Consider the following 17,287-nt stretch of genomic DNA (forward strand, 5'->3'; position numbering starts at 1 on the left):
GAACACATTCTCAAACTCTTCCTTTGTATCAGTTCAAATTTGTAACCATACCCTATTCAAGGCGTATGTACATTAAACACATTATCCAATTATTCCCCTTTTAACAGTTCAATCCCGCAACCATACCCTATCCAAGGCGTATGGCGCCAAACAACACTGCCCAAATCCAGGGCTTATACGTTCATACATGTGCAGGCTCACAAATCTCAAACCTGAATCAAAACCACATATACATATATGTAATATGTATAACAAGAAAAGAATAATTATATATATACATAAACACACCCACCTCTCACCATCATCATGTACCAGGGGAAAACAATCCAACAGGGGATTGTTGACTAGCTCACAATTATCAGCCCTCAAACGGACTATGTGGCTAGGGACGAGCTGTCCAACTGGGGGACTAACTCTCAGCCAGCACGTACGGACGAAGAATCAAGACCCGTACGCCTGTAAACAGTCCTACGCGCGCAGACTACCCAATTAAGGGTTCCATCATATCCAGACCACATTCACAATTTCCATGAATCAGTATCCAAGGGGAGGTACATGTGATGTTGCACATCATGTACTGGGGAGAACAATCCAACAGGGGATTGTTGACTAGCTCACAATTATCAGCCCTCAAACGGACTATGTGGCTAGGGACGAGCCGTCCAACTGGGGGACTAACTCTCAGCCAGCACGTACGGACGAAGAATCAAGACCCGTACGCCTGTAAACAGTCCTACGCGCGCAGACTACCCAATTAAGGGTTCCATCATATCCAAACCATATCCACAATTTTTCCGGCATCCCAAAATTCCAGGATCCATGACCAATAAAGCCCACACGCCCAAAACCCGGCACGTGTGAATAGTATATCCAAAACATATCCATTTCCATGTATCCCAGTGTCCATATCCACTGTTTCCAAATATCATCATCCAAGGGGGGAGGTACGTATGATGGTGGAGTTTATAATCCTTATATAAATATTATAAAGTAATATCCCATTCCTTAATTCAATTTTCTCACAATACTTATTCATAGTATAGCTAATAAATTCTCAAACATATTCTATATCCATGGGGTATCTAGGGTAGTGCCAATAGCACTCTAACTAACATTCCAATCTCACATCTCTCCTCATCTCACAACCACATCCCAAGTACCCCACACATATTCAACAAACATAGCACTTTCTCGAGTATTGTATATATATATAACTCCAGATACTAGATTAATGTCAAAACTCACATATATCACAAATACTTATAAAGATAATAAATTCAACCAATAAATATAAAATGAATTTCAATAAACCATTACATTCTTATGTAATACTTCCATTCACAAAATCACACCACTTATTTCCAATAATCATAACCGAGTCCCAAGACTCACTTTCACAACCCAACAAATCGAGTATCTCATACTCATCCATTTCATAATTTCCATTATCAAATATTATCCAAGAATCCCATAGGATATTATAAACAAGCTCATACTCCCAATATAATCCAAATAACTCAAATAACAATTAACACTCGTTTACAAGGTCATCCTAATACTTTTCGAAGTGTGAGACTACCTCGGAAGACTCACGGTCAACCAAGAGTCAAACTTTCTAAATTTGGTCAACCGGGCCCGCGGGCCCCACGACCTCCATATTTCGATCCGAACATCCCTAAGGGTTCCACAAGGTTTAATAAACCTATCCTTCAAGTTTGGTCCGAATCCGACGGTCGGATCACTCACGATCGCACGATCGGACGATTATCGTAAAAATACAAACTTTAACTTATTGAATCGGAACATCCGGGGCTCCGATTCACGATCCGTAAAATCCTACACAATCCTAGGAATACCTATATTAACATATATTAAATTGGAAGCGATCCAACGGTTCTAACATATCGAACCCGGAATTCACACAATATGTAAAATCCGTTCGGGGTTCAAACGTTATCCGAATTGAGTTCCGTAAATTCCTACGCGCTCGTGACAACCAGGAGATCATTTTAGGATAAAAATGTCTCTCTGCTACAGTGCCACACCACACGCGCCGACAACACGTGGGTGTCCAAAGCGATAACCCCTCGCCGGAAAAACTTAACATCTTGACTCCGAACTCCTAATCTAGGTAATACACCTAATTTGGAGTCACTTTTGTTCTTGGTCATACCCCAAAAAGTGACCGGAAGTGGCCGGAATCGGAGGCCGAAACCGGCAGATTTTCTATCGCTTATTTCAGTTTCAAAACGCAGAAATTTCTTAAAACTAACAACACTAGCAGCAAGAACAGCTCGGTAGGTTCAAAATCCATACCTGGTTCGACCAAAACGGTGACCGGAAGTGGGAGAACGAGCTCCCCAAAGTTCGCTAAAAATCTGCCCAAAACAGCTCGGATTTCTGCAATTTCCGGCCATCACCGGCGGTTCCAGCGGCTGAGACTGGTCGGGATGAGGAGAGGAAGGCGGCCCGGTTCTTTTGGTTCCGGACCCGTGGCCGACCGTGGCCTGTGGCGGCGACGGTGGCCCTTGGAGGCCACCGGCTGAACTGAAGAAATGGAGGGGGAGGGGCTGGGTCGCACGGGAGGGAGAGAGAGAGAGAGAGGAAGAGAAATTCTGGTTTTAAAACCAGTTTTTCTAAATTACAAATTTGCCCCTCCAAGTATTTAGATCATACTTTTCTCGTTATAACTCCGATCCGAGCCCACTACGTGTCTACGGACTCGTTTCGACATGCTCTCCGCACCGGTACAGTCGAAATTCCCAAATTCCTTCCCGAACTTAAAATGACCTTTTTGCCCCTTTTTAAATTAAATAATATTTTAAATTTTCAAAAAACCTTAATTAATTCAAATCATTTTATTTTATTGTTTACCCCAATTTATTTCCTCTTAAATTAATTATTTTACTTCTTTTTAGGACCGGGATGTTACAATAAGTAGATAGGTACATTATTTAATATACAAAAATATAGGTATATTATTTATATATATAAAAAAATAGGTTCATTATTGAATATGGTCCATTATAAGCAAATATACGTAAATATAGGTACATTATTTATAAGAAAAAATAGTTATATAAAATATTTGTAGGTAAATTAATGTTCCTAAAACAAATTAATTTCTAATCCATAACAATTATTAAATTTGAAATTTTGATATAAATAAAAGGAAATAACTAACCAATTATTATGAAATTGAAACAAAATATGGTCAGGTTGTCGGATTTGGAAAAACAGACCAAGTTTTAATTATATATTTCGTTTACAAAATATAACCAATCATAATAAAAAAAACATAATAGGTATATTAGAACCAATCAATTTCAAAAACATACGACACTAATTACACACCAAGTTTTAATTATATATAAAATAAATAAATAAAACTGACCCACAAAACTTATGCAAAATTGAAACACCATTATGACATTGAATAGCAAACAATTTGTTGGAAAAAAAAACGTTAAAATGCAATTAGGGTAATTTAGGAATTGAAAAAATATAACATTTAATATGTTAAGCTGGATTAGGTAACTTGCTTAGGTGGATCCTAGTCATTGGGTTTTACTTATAAAAATTGGGTTTAATTTATAGAAAAATAAAAGGATGGGCTGTAGGTAAGGAAAAATGAATTTAAAGGAGAAAACCTAAATTTACTATAATAAAATTGAAGATATGGCTCCCTTCAAAAAATTTTATGAAGATCCGAACAATAAATATGATGGTGATTGTTTATGGGACCTTCTAGAATTTTTGAAAGATGTATATCTCGATTGTCGTGAGCAAACCTTTGAAGCTGCGGATGCTGAGGTCGAAAGATTGTATCCCAGGTTCTTGAATCAGATTCATACCATCTCTTGAAGGTAAATGTAAGCTGGATGAATAGAATACTCTTCTCTTTGCACTTTCATCCTTGTATTTACTTAGTTTAATTCTTTTGTTTTGTGCAGATCATGAAGGTAGGACCTTCCTTCTACTGAACTTGAAGATATGCATTTTCTTTTTGTGGATCGGGGCACAATTTGTACTTTTTGTTTTCATGAGTTGGGAGATAACTGTTTTTACTCAGAAAGTTTTTAGCTTCTAAAGAATATTGGAAAACATCATTGTTTTCCTGAATGACAGAAAGGGCGCCAAGTTTTGTATGTTTCTGACGCATTTGATAACTTACTCTCAGACAGAGTTTCTCAATCATGGAATATATTCGTACAATGAAGTAATGCAAGCTCTCCTCAAGAGTGGAGGTAGCTTTCTAGTGTTAGTTGTTTATATAGGAGACTAATGAGATTGATTGTTAAGGCGGGAAGTGATCACAACAGGTTGGTGCATGTGAAAACAGGTGGGTATATTGATCAATTGTGAGGATGGGCGGCCAGACCAAAGAATGTCTCCCAACTGTAAGTGCATGTGAAATTTCCTAACTCTTTTTTTGGGTCGGTAGAATTTCCCCAAATTGAAATACTACAAGCTACATGTTTTTAGATTGATAGGATAAACTACATGAAAAGCCACATACATATAACGCAGGAAGAAAAATAAATACACATTTGTTCTCTTTATGCTTGCGGGTATGAAAAGTAGTTGCATTTTTTTATGTCTAATCATTCGTCAAAGAACTCGAACCATGAGTATGGAACATGTGCTTTTAATCTTTGCTTCTTTTTTTTTTTTCTCTCTCAAAGGGAAGATTAGTCGGAGGGTTGAGAGAGGAGAGATAAAGGAGGTGTTGAAGAAGATGATCATAAAGATAACAGCCTTTTTGTTGGAAGGTACCATAACAGTGTTAGTTTTAGAAAAAATAAAGAAAACAAACTTATTGCAGCCAATGTGGCATACTCATAAGCATTGGATTAATTGAAAGGTCTAAATTTTATGAAAAATGCATAATCACTAAATACAGACGCTAGCTCAGGATCCATACCTAGCATTCAATTCCAAAAAGGCCAAACGAAGAATTAATGAATTTATATGTTCGTCTAAATTTTCAAGGATATAGAATCCAATTCATCTCTATCATGCAAATTATGGTTCAAGTACAATCTGAAACAATCAACTTTAAATACCACCAGTTGGACAAAGAAAAACATTAAATTTCACCAAATCAGTTGAAAACTAAAGTTCAAAATATAATAAGAAACAAAAAAAACGTCCGTGAATTTTTTTTTTCTCACTCTAAGTTATGATAAAAAATAAATGATTCAAATCAAGAAAATGGGAGTATATAAAGATGGAAAATTACGCTTAAAGGAGAGCATATAATGCTAAAAAGGAAGGATACGTAATATTTATGAGATTTTCTTGTTGCTGGAGATAATTTCAAGTTTCTTTTTGGAAATATTTGAATTTAATTTCTTATTTAATCTTTAACTATAACACAAATAGTCTTTAAGATATTATTTTCCTGATATGGTTATTTTTATTTATTAATATTTTCTTATTATGCAAGTTTTAGGGATATTCCACACGTGGATTCTTCTCCCTTTTTTTTTTGAGTGCTGCTAAATGAACCCTAAAATTAACTGAGTACACCCTATGATCTAAGTGCACCCTAATATTTAAATTAAAATGTAAAATTAACTAAGTACACTCTATTTAACTACCAAAAATACCCATAGTACACCCTAATACACTCTATCTTGCCAAAAAAAAAAAAAAACCAACAACATTCATCGATCTCCCTATGATCCCTTTTTCTCCATGCTTTGATTCTCAAAAATTTTAACTGTACAATCTGGACAATATTGTTCCTTTTGATATATCCTAAATCTAACTAATGATACAAAAACGTTCTCATAATTTTTTATTTATTTAATGAATCCAATATCTAAAACCAAAAAACAACTCTGATTGCCTTCTTAGTCAGGGGTTGACAAGGTTAGGCTATCTGTAGTCTCTGTCTTTTTTTCAATGAAATCTTTGATTCATGACCACCCAAAAAAAAAAAAAAACTGATTGCCTTGCTTGCTGATATAAGCCCCAATATGATTGGTGTGGCTACTTTTGAGGAGGGAAATTGGAGAAAACAAGTTTTTACAAGGAGCTTCAAATATTTTAGGGAATTTTCTGAATTGAAAGATGAGAAAAATGAAAAAATTATAAGTTTGGAGAAGAAGAGTGATTGAAAGGAGAAGAGGCTCTGCTAGGCTTGGTTTTGAGAGATAAAAGAGTTCGGCTGTCCAAATGCTAAGATGGAGAAGAAGAAAAGTGTAGGGAAAAATATGTGGTGTCATGTTTTAGATGGTTTTTAAAAAGTGCTGCTAAACGAACCCTAAAATTAACTGAGGACACCCTATGATCTAAGTACACCCTAAAAATATGTGGTGTCATGTTTCACAATTCAATATATCCTTTTTAGTCATTTTATATTAGGGTAAATTAGTAATCCAAAAAATACTTTGATAGTAGGGTGTACTTAGTTAATTTTAGGGTTCGTTTAGCAGCACTCTTTTTTTTTCTTTGTGTGTAACGTGTTTTTTTTTTTTTTCCCGGGTGTGCAACGTGCCTTCTTCTTACAGGATTAAGAGACTTTGGGGTCCCAAATTCGATTCCACTATATAGAATTAGGTTTCTGATTAATTAACCCCTTGGCACAACACAGCCTTTATTCATTCAATCAAAATAAGCGTACATCACCTAAAAAAGAGTTTAGGGAGAGGAAAGCAAAGTACGAGTTTTTAATAGCAAGAAAGGGTGTGTGTTTTTACATCGGAGGAGCATCAATTATAAATTCTACAGCATTCTGGAGTGGATTCCCTTAGTCATGGAGATAATAGACTTGTCAAATGTGAGAATTACCCAGTTATTTATATAATAATTACAAGGGATCGATGTGTTTATTCTTTCTTCTAAGAGTTCGTTTTTTCATTCATTCATTCATTCATGACATGCGTCTGTTTCAGGCAACATGCGAGGAAGCTGGTAAAGCCTGTGATCATATATTTTTATGGGCCTTTGGTAAATACCAGAAAGTTGAGGGAATTGTGGAATCTGTTACCAACAACAACAATAAAATTACACTACTGATTCAAAGCAAAGAGAAAACGTGGAAGGAGCCCTATGCAGATGAAGCATTTGAACTACTGAGGCAAAGCATAGTTGTTGATAAAAGGGTGGAGGTAATTATTTAGCACTTATTTGGCAGCTTTGATTTCCCCTTAGTTTTCTTCTTGCTTCGTTAAGAAGATTGTATCTATTCTACAGGTTCTACTGGAGAAATTTGATTCAGATTCAGATGGATATTTCGTGGGAACTTTATTGTTGGGGTCAAATACCCATGTGGCAATCCCCCTTGTAAAAGCTGTGGCCTTGCAAAATTGGAAGGACCTTATCCCAAAGGTTATCGCAACCAAATTAAACAAGTTCAAATCTCTGCGCAAATGAAGAGACTGAAGGTATGTGAAGCAGCATATATATATATATATATGCATAGTTTAGAAGAAAAGAAATTTTAGGATTTGAGGATTTGATTTATTGTATAGTTTAGACTTTAATTATGAATTCTTCCTTATATTAGCGTAGTGCAAGCAACAAATACAATTTCATGTTTAGCCTTCATTGCAGAGACCTCTTAGAGCATCCGCAACAGTTCATTTGAGTTTAGTTCAATAGTTCAATTTATTGATTTTTTTTTTTTTTTGCAGCTATTAAACTGAACTGCATTTTCACTTGCGGTCGGGCAGTTCAATAGCTTACAAATTTAAAACTATATATTTTGAAGTGATTGAATAAAATAAAATGAATAAAGTTAATTACCATAAGAATTATACAATTAAAATGGTTTCAAAGATATCTTTAAAAAGAGACCAATTTTGAATATATATAAAAAAAAATTAATAACAAAATTTTCTTTGGTTGGTGACAATATTATATTAACACTTCTTTTTTCTGAAAAATTAAAAAGAAAAAAGTAATATTGTCCACGTGTCAATAAGAGAGAGGCTATAGAGTTATTATGGTGGGCCAGCTTATTGAAATGAATTTCATTTTATTATGGACACTATTGCTTATTTTATTTTATTTTGGTGAAACACTATTGCTTCTTGAATTGCATATCGCTCTCATCACTTTGTCTTCGTTTGTCACACCCCAATTTGTTTACTGAATTAATTAATTATTTATTTATCTATTGGGAGTGTGAGGTGAAAAAAAAACTAAAACTAAAAAAAAAAAATAGATAGCAAGAAACAAGAGAACTGAACATAAACTTCTATTTAAACCAGAGTAATTTACATTGTGATTTTACAAGCAAAATTTCAGGAAAATACAGACTCTTAACAAAACATTCAAAACTATATGCAACTCATTCTTCTTGTATCCTTGTCACAACTAAACTTCATATTCAAAACCTGAAATAAATTCATTAAGGGGTGAGCATTACATGCTCAGTAGGGGTCCTATATGATTAGTGAGATTTTTAATGTACAATTTATGTAATGTATGAATGAACTTCAATTCTACCCAACCCGTTAATCTATATAATAGGGCAAGCAAATCTGCATGTCCCATACCATGCATTTTACCACTGTGATTCCGAATGCCCCATTATATAAACTAACACCCATTTCAATCATCCCATAATTCCCCCTTTGCTAGTCATCTTGTCCATACCATTGATCTCCAAGCCCAAATCACCCAATTGACAATTATACCGCCGATTTCCTAATCTACTGTGCACATGGGCTCGCCTGAACTTGGTCCCTACAATGGTTAGACTCAACTACACAAAAGATTCTTCCCATTATCCTCTTTTCCATAATTTCTTTATCAACCCAAAAATTCCAACCATCACCGACAACATATGAACATGTCAATATTAATCAAATTATAATGATAATTGACAATCATGTAAACACCCAATATCAAGGATAATAATCAAACAATATTACCAAGCATGATATAGTGTTCACAATATTTAATTAAATCAATTTTTGCAAAACCTCCCCAAGAAAGAACCCCTACCTCAAATCCAAAGCTATTGTATAACCAGTTGTAAGCTCAAATACTTTGAACTTCTTCAAAATCTCACCTTACTTCACTCTTTCTTTCTTCCGTCTAGGATTTTTAGGAGACTAACACACTTGAAGTACCTATGATCAATGAACTATTGAGTAGACCTATTTATAGTATACTAGAGTCGGTTAGAAGAAGCTTAATATTGTGAACTATTGAGTAGACCTATTTATAGTATACTAGAGTCGGTTAGAAGAAGCTTAATATTGTGCCACTTAATTATTCTACAAGTTCCTAGACTCCCAAATAGCCTTTTGCGTTGGCTTGGTAGAGTGCTTTGTGAGCACTCTCCTAACAAGTTTTTATATATAGGAATAACTACCATTATTACACCTCAAGCTTTAATGGATTTTGAGGACACCACCATGCAACACGTTAGTTTTCAACAATGCTTAGTAAGCATATATGTTTTTCTAATAGTTTTTGTAAAGTAAGTATATATATATATATATATAATAATAATGATAAATAGTGCTGAAATGAATAAAACTATGCAATAACATTTGAATGGCTATTAGTTAATAGCTATCTTTACGTAACTTACTATACAATAAATAAATAAATATATATATTATTAATTATATAATTTTTGGAGATTGATAATTGTAATTATTTAATTTATGAAATATTAAAAATATGGGGTTTCACATCGTTTTTCTCCCTTTTTTAAAATCTAAATAAGACAATATGGTTTACATCAAAATTCCTTTTTTCTATTTGTTAGAGCAGTTCCTGATGGAAAAGATTCTTTGGTCTAATCTCAAGCTTTCATTCTTTTTTAAATAATAATAATAATCCTTTGGTTTGGGTGTTAGGTTTATATTTGTACCCAATTTGTGGATTTGTAAATATAGAGTGTTTGGGTGTTCGTCTCTTGCTTGATCTTCTAATGGGAGATCCCAAAATAGTTTATTTTTTCAATTTCCTATGCTACGAGTACTCACGCAGAACACAATCGAAATGAAATAATGGCTTTTGTAATTTGACTTAAATCTGATATGTGAATTGGTTCTCATAAAAAGAAAATCGTACTAGATAGAGATAGATGATGTTATAGTTCATGGTGGGTATTTATTTAATTTGGTTATTTTGTGATTGAAAGGTGAACAATGTTAGGAGAGGATTTGATCCGATAAGATAATCTAAGTGCATTCTAGTTTTAGTCTAAATACAATTAAAACTCATTAGATTAATCTAAGGGTTAAGATTGTCTTAAATGCTGGTAAATGCACCGATGTTAGATGTAAAGGCTCGGGATCCGAGGTAATATCGTAATATTATTGATAAATATTTCGGTATAAGTCCAATTCTTATGATAGAATTTGGTGCAATTCAATGCCACATAGGATTACATTCCTTTTCTAATTTTATGATCTAATCATATATATTTTTTCTTTTTAAATTTATTTTCATGTTCCAATTATGCCCTTATGATTTAAATCAGGAAAGACTGATTTATATCATAATAATTAGCTAATTAATACAACTATTGATTCTGATTGCAATTCATAAACGGGTAAGAAATTAATTTTAGGCAAATAATTACTATATTTGACCTTTTAGTTAATTATGATTTGAATTTATAAAATATTTTCTTGTCTATCCATTTTAATTTTGAAAATCCCATAAACATGTGATGATACAATAAATAAATAAATAAATTTCCTATAATCTTTCTTCTTCTTTCTTCTGTTTCTTCTTACAGTCCTATGGAGGAGGTATAATTATCTATGGACTAAGAATATACATGAATGTTAATTAGGTATGGGTAAATTACCTATGGAGGAGGTATAGGTATGAATGCTATTTATCTATGGAGGATGTATACATATGAATGTTAATTACCTATGGAGGAGATATATGATATGAAATTACCTATGAAGGAGGTATACACAAACCTGCAAAGCAGGTAAATCAAACCACCCAAAGAAATATATATGTTATGAAATTACATAAGGTGTTCACTGGTTGAAAGCGTTTGATAAATTGAGATAAATTGTAGAAATATGATATTAATTTATTGATTGCAGTAATTAATAAAATTTAGAAGATTGACTATACAATGGCAATATGTGTAAATGTTTTTAAAATAGTGGCCAAGGCTTTGCATACTTAGCTGGCCTGTTGAGTCGCTGGACCCAATTCTACGTCAAAAGAGAGGTGAACTGCATTCATAGTGCAAACTCAAAATTGGACCTATATTGAAAGACCCCTTATTAACTCAGTTACAAATATATGCCATGCACCTTTATATTTTACACATTAACTTCATGTTTTGTAACTTTTTCCTAATTAATACCAGCCCCTGATTTCGAGCTATCAATGATCCCCTTTTTTTTGGAAACTTTGTTTCTAGTTTCCCAAAATTTATTTTTTTGCCCTATATTAGAATTAGGGTTGGTGATTTAATTAAAGTCTAGGGTGATCGCCTATAAAAAGGACAAAACCCTTGGCACAACACAACCATTATTCATTCGATCAAATTAAGTAGATCAACGCAAGAGAGAGAGTTCAAAGAGAGGAGAGCAATTAGGTGGTATATGATGATGACTAATGAGAAGAGGGAGCTGACAAATGCATATTATGAGGCTAAGGAAGGAAGATCAATTGTTGGGAAAGACTATGAAGCCCAGGATCTCATAGGAACGGTACGTAGTATTTAAAAAATTAATGATTATTATGAAAATTTATACCACTCAATTATGCTTTTGTCATCTGTACGTACGCCTATTCCAATGTGTAATTGATTTTTGTTTTCTTCCAGGTTGTGAACATTGTAAGTAGGGACCATATCATTGTCGCTGTAGCTGAACAAGAGTATGAAGTTTATCTTTCCAGTATTAGGTTTCCGAAATTGGGCGGTGATGGAGTACTAGAACCGGAGGCATATGCCGATGAAGCCAAGGATTTTGTGAGAGCACACCTTATTGGGCGTCAAGTATGCATGAGAATTGTTTTTGATATGTTGTTTTCTTTATTATAGAAATCTCTATTTAATTTTTGGCGTTGAAGTATATATGTGTATACTTCAAGAAAATTGATGACCAAAACACTTGCAGGTGCATGTTCAACTGGAGTATTCAAGGAAGCCCCGCTACGGATCAGTCTTCCTTGGTTCTGCTCTTGATAGCCGGAATGTTTCTGAGTTGATCGTGGCAGAAGGCCTTGACACTGTTTTGGGATGTAATGATATTGGGGTGGCATCAAATTATTATGATGCCATTTGTACTGTGGAATCATCTGCCATTCTTAATAAGAAAGCAATGCATTCTGGTGTGGATCCTCCGGTCATAATAGACTTGTCAAATGTGAGAATTACCCAATAATTTATAATAATTAAAAGGGATCAATGTGTTATTTTCTAAGAGTTAGTTTTTTCATTCATTCATTCATTGATGGCATGCGTTTGTTTCAGGCAACATGGGAGGAAGTTGGGAAAGCCTGTGACAATAATATATTTGTATGGGCCTTTGATGAATACGAGAAAGTTGAGGGTTTTGTGGAATCTGTTATCCGTACTGACAGTGACACCATGGATAAAATTATACTATTGATTCATAGCAATAAGAAAACATGGAAGATTGCCTTCTCACTTTATGGTATCGTATGGCCCAGAGGTGAGGAGCCCTATGCAGATGAAGCATTTGAACTGCTGAGGCAAACCGTAGTTCACAAAAGGGTGGAGGTAATTATTTAGCACTTATCTGGTAGCTTTGGTTTCCCCTTGGTTTTTTTCTTGATTCGGTAAGATTGAATTTGTTGTACAGGTTCTGCTGGAGACTATTGATTCAGATGGATATTTTATGGGAGCTTTATTGGAGTCAAATACCCATGTGGCAATCCCCCTCCTTAAAGCCGGCCTTGCAACATTTGAACCATTTAATCCCACAGCTTATGACAGGGAATTTCGTCGAGCTCAGGACTCTGCAATAACGAAGAAACTGAAAGTATGTGTAGCAACATGTGTATTATGGCAATTGCCTTCCTTTTAACTAATCGTGTTAATAATAATATTCATTTTGTTGCAGATTTGGGAGAATAATGTTGAACCATAGTGAAACTACAACTAGTAACATAATAAAGAGTTGAAGGGCATTCAAGAACTTGCAAAAGGCCCAAGAAGAAGTAGGGTCTCCTGGAACTTGCAAGTGCTGAGAAAACGGAAGAAAAGAGATTTTAGGAATTGGGAATTTTTTATGATTAATATAGGCAGGACTATTAGTTCCTTTCCCATTGTAATTTAATGACAAATCATTGAGAATTAACGTTTGACAAGTTTTTTACTGCCCAGTAACTGAAGAGGACTTATTACATCGTCAATAACTAGCAGAAATACATGCTCCTTGCGTTGCTTCACCAGCTCAATCATTGGTTTTTGTAATATATAGAAGAGCAAACACTAACTAGCTTTTCTTTGGAAATCTGCATATATAGGTTAGCAAGTCATAGTTCTTCCTTTCTTTGGAAATCTGCAGTGTTGGTTTTATTTATGTAACTTATCCTGTTTTCTTTGTTGATTTCTTGGTGGGTTTTGGGCAATTTAGTAGTTGTGTTATGTACCTAACATTCCTGCTTAAGATTGATGCTGACAAAACAAAAACAACAAAATGTGAACTTTACGACAAAGTGGATGCAAGTTTTCAGGAGAGGAAGAGAGGATGGTGATACAATTGCAACCAGTACAATTTGGGAACAAATGGGAGAAAATCGCAACCTATCTGCCAGGGAGAAGAGGCAATGTTCTGAAGAACTTCTGGAGCACTAGGCGAAAGAGGTTGCAGAGAATTTTGCAGAAGAGACAATGTTCTTCTGAACTTCTGTGCAACTATTATTTGGTGTCTTGGTAACTTTGCTTTAAGAAAGGGAACTCTTGCTGAATTACTGAGACACAATTGCTATAGTTTGGTATACAAGAAATGAAGGATTCCGGGTATCATCAAATGCCCAATACGCATGCACATCCCTTCTCTTCAACAAGCATTTTCTTTTAGTTGTTGAACATCAACAAAATTACTTCTTTATACAATTTGATAGTGGAATATAGACCTAGTCTATACCGCCAGCTAAAACGACCATAAAACTCAGTATAAATAAACTGACATGATTAAGAAATTTACTAACTCCAATGGTGATGCAGTATCGGTGTATCACCTCCCAAAGTAATATAATAATGCCAAAACTAATCACACGTCCAATTCTGTGTTAAATCCAAGATTTTCACAGCTGCACACCAAGCACTCATGATACAGTAGCTTCCTCTCCCCTAGCAAGCAATTCATGGTTGACTATACTCCAAATAGAAAGAAACCTGAAAGTCAAAATAAAATAGGATTTAATTAGTGGAGATCCCATGACACTGATAGAAATCCGCCTTTTCATACTTCAATTACTTGCATATAACGCACTGGAAATACATGTTGCACAGTCATCTTTGTATAAAACGGTTGAGCAAAAAGGTTAATTGGCACTACCAATACTTACCGGTGACAAATGTTACACCACACTTTTCTCTTTTAGCGCTTTTGGTCTCAGCGACTTCATACCTTCCCTGCGATTTGAGTTTGAAAAGTTTTGTACGACAGTAGCCTCTACCCCCAAGAGGTTAGTAACCTATAGAGAAATGTGAATGAAACAGTGACTGAAAAAACATCCCGCCTCTTTAACAAGTTACAGGAAGAAAGTATTAGACAGAAGATATTCATAAAAAAATTGCATATATTGAATTCCAAATGCTGAAATGACTAATGATAGAGCATCAACAAATACGTCTGACAAACCTCATCAGAACTGCCAAGAACAGAGTTGTCTACTATTAGCGTATGTATGATCTGGCTGCTCTCCTCGATGTGATCTGTGGTTATTTGAATGGATTTTTCACCAGAATACTTTCTTGAACGAGGATATGCGCAGAATTCTGATACAGTTAGGTTTGAAGTGTATGTCTTACCTTCTCATACTTTTTCATAATCTTTGAAAATGCTGAGAGGTTCACAAAACTGGTTCGTCCATCTGCAAAAGTATAAGTACATAATACTTTGACAACCCAAACAAAGGCAAGACCATCTATCCAAAGTGGAAGGCATGCTGACACAATAACTATTTATCACCTGTATTCAACACCTCTCCGCCATCACTACTAGAATTGTTGATATGGGTTGGATTGACTTCTGAAGCACCGGGGCTCAGTTCTCGCTGATGCTTCTCATTGTCAGATGTGGCATCCGTAGACTCATTTCATGCACATTTGACGGGAAATTTTGTTTCTAAGTATTAATTAGATGATCTCATTGACAGATATTATACTGTGATCATCAACCAGAAATTCACAATTAACCACTCATGATAAAGTGTTAATCCCAAAGAAAATCATCCAGTTTCAGATGCTTGCACCTATTTTATATATATATACACACACACTTACAGCATGCAAGTCTTCTATCTAGCATATACATGCACATATAGCTGTCCTCTCTCTTAACATGAAACACAGCGCTGTTAACTTTGAATAAAATGAAAAATAGAAAGAGAGAATAAAATGAAAAGAAATAAAGAAACAGAAACCCAGCAGCGACCCAAGCAAAAATGCAACAGCCGACCCTACCCCCTGCCCCACAGTCCACACACACACACACACTCTCTCTCTCTCTCTCTCTCTCTCTCTCTCTCTCTCATGGTGAAGATCTGAATATGAAGGTTTTGAGAGGAAACAGATCTGGAACAAGAAGCACGCACCTTTCGTCATCACACTCTCGACTCTCTCACTACTAAATCCCAAAACAAAAACCCCAAAACGTTGTGAGAACTGAGAACTATTTTAATTTTTTAATTTTTGGTATAAAAAACTTTAAATTTCGTTTTCTCGTAGTGATCTCGAGGCGCGATTGTTCAGACTTTGTCACGTTGATGATCGACCGATCAAAGAAACAAGTTTAAAGACACTAAAAATCCAAAAGGAATAGAGAGAGCTATGGCAATAGTTGATGATGCATTCGAAGTGGGAGAAGAGGTCGGGTTGAGTTCAGACTATCTTGATATGGTGCAGAAATTCAAAGAGAGAGAAAGGGAGGCTTGGGGGAGTGACGAGCAGAGGGGGCTGTCGCTGAGGTGTGCTGTTTGCGGAGGGTTGCAGAGAAGATGAACGATTTTTTTATATATATAAAAGGAAAGATGAAGATGAACGAATTATTTGATAAAATTTTAATAAAATTGACATATAAAACACAGTTAACCTTTCTGTTAGTTAACAGGACACGTGTTAGAAAAATAAGAGGAAAACAGGGTGGGCACAGGGAAAAGGGAAACAGGAAAGTTAGACTCAATTTCCTGATTATGCCGTAATTTCCTATATTAGAATTAGGATTCCTTTTTTTTTTTTGGTTGAGAAAATTAGAATTAGGATTCCTAATTAATATAGATTTAAACCCTAGGTATTCAATTCTCTATAAAAAGAACAAAATCGTCGAGAGAGTTAGAGAGAAGAGCAAAGACACAGTTTTTAATAGCAAAAGAGTGTTTTCATATTGGCGGATACTGCAATCGTTTATTTGGGATGGGAAAGCAACAAGTTTCAGTTGATGGAATACAAAAGGAACAAAAACATAAACTCAACCCCAACAAGGATTTGGTGGTGGTATGTTTTGACTACGTTCCTATTTTTATTTTATGTTATTCTATTTTGTGTTCCATCGATTATGTTCATGTGATGTGCGTAAAGCTACAAATATGATGTTGTGGTTATTTATTTTGCAGAAGAATGATGGAATTATCATACAATACGAGTTTAATTACGACCCATCCCAGATCTACTCTACCGGAAAAATCTATTTTAAAAATGGCAAAGAAGAAGAAGCTCGATTTTTTAAATTCGAAAAATCGGAAGAGGACTTAGCAAAGAAGATATTTACCCTGACTTCCAAGTTAGCAAATTATGAGCGTGTGGGTGTCTTGAAACCTCACTTCCTCACCTATTATGAACCACAAAATATTTGGATTTTGTGCTACGAAAAATTCAATCATCTTCTAAGTGAAATAAATATTGATGTTGAGGATTTTGTCAATGGCGATTCTCGTATTCTATCTTTTTGGTGGCGCGATTCGATAAGGTAAAATATATTCATGCTCACATATATAATGTATCCTATAATAATTAATATTGACATAAATTTTTCAAATCTATTTGTGCAGGGACCTTTTACGAACGATAAAGCGTATACATTCTTACAAGTTGTTTCATAAGGGTTTGAATGAAAGTGACAATTATGTTGTTGTTTCCGGT

At 34.8% G+C, this 17,287-nt stretch overlaps 1 protein-coding gene and 1 long non-coding RNA gene across 2 annotated transcripts; one reads left to right on the forward strand and one right to left on the reverse strand.

Annotated features, from left to right (window-relative positions):
• The first annotated feature begins 11,558 nt into the window (after positions 1–11,558).
• LOC110748776 (ribonuclease TUDOR 1-like) lies at positions 11,559–13,067 on the forward strand. Its single transcript, XM_021948723.2, has 6 exons — positions 11,559–11,660; positions 11,777–11,950; positions 12,072–12,320; positions 12,428–12,697; positions 12,780–12,959; positions 13,041–13,067. Exons 1-6 carry the CDS (start codon positions 11,559–11,561, stop codon positions 13,065–13,067), a joined length of 1,002 nt encoding a protein of 333 aa, XP_021804415.2.
• Positions 13,068–14,082: 1,015 nt separating this feature from the next.
• Positions 14,083–16,286, reverse strand: LOC110748777 (uncharacterized). The gene is made up of 3 exons (XR_015825833.1): positions 14,960–16,286; positions 14,494–14,863; positions 14,083–14,320 (listed from the first exon to the last, which is right to left on the reverse strand). It is a non-coding gene; the product is annotated as an uncharacterized LOC110748777 (long non-coding RNA).
• Positions 16,287–17,287: the final 1,001 nt, after the last annotated feature.

Source organism: Prunus avium, chromosome 7 (assembly GCF_965620075.1).
Source record: "Prunus avium chromosome 7, drPruAviu1.hap1.1, whole genome shotgun sequence".
Classification (NCBI taxonomy): Eukaryota; Viridiplantae; Streptophyta; class Magnoliopsida; order Rosales; family Rosaceae; genus Prunus; species Prunus avium.

Excerpts from the sequence above, each read along its gene's own strand:
- LOC110748776 (XM_021948723.2), top strand. The coding sequence starts at position 11,559 with ATGACTAATGAGAAGAGGGAGCTGACAAATGCATATTATGAGGCTAAG. Across the intron at positions 12,321-12,427 it reads TCATAATAGACTTGTCAAAT|GCAACATGGGAGGAAGTTGG; the intron begins GTGAGAATTACC and ends CGTTTGTTTCAG. Across the intron at positions 12,698-12,779 it reads TAGTTCACAAAAGGGTGGAG|GTTCTGCTGGAGACTATTGA; the intron begins GTAATTATTTAG and ends TTTGTTGTACAG.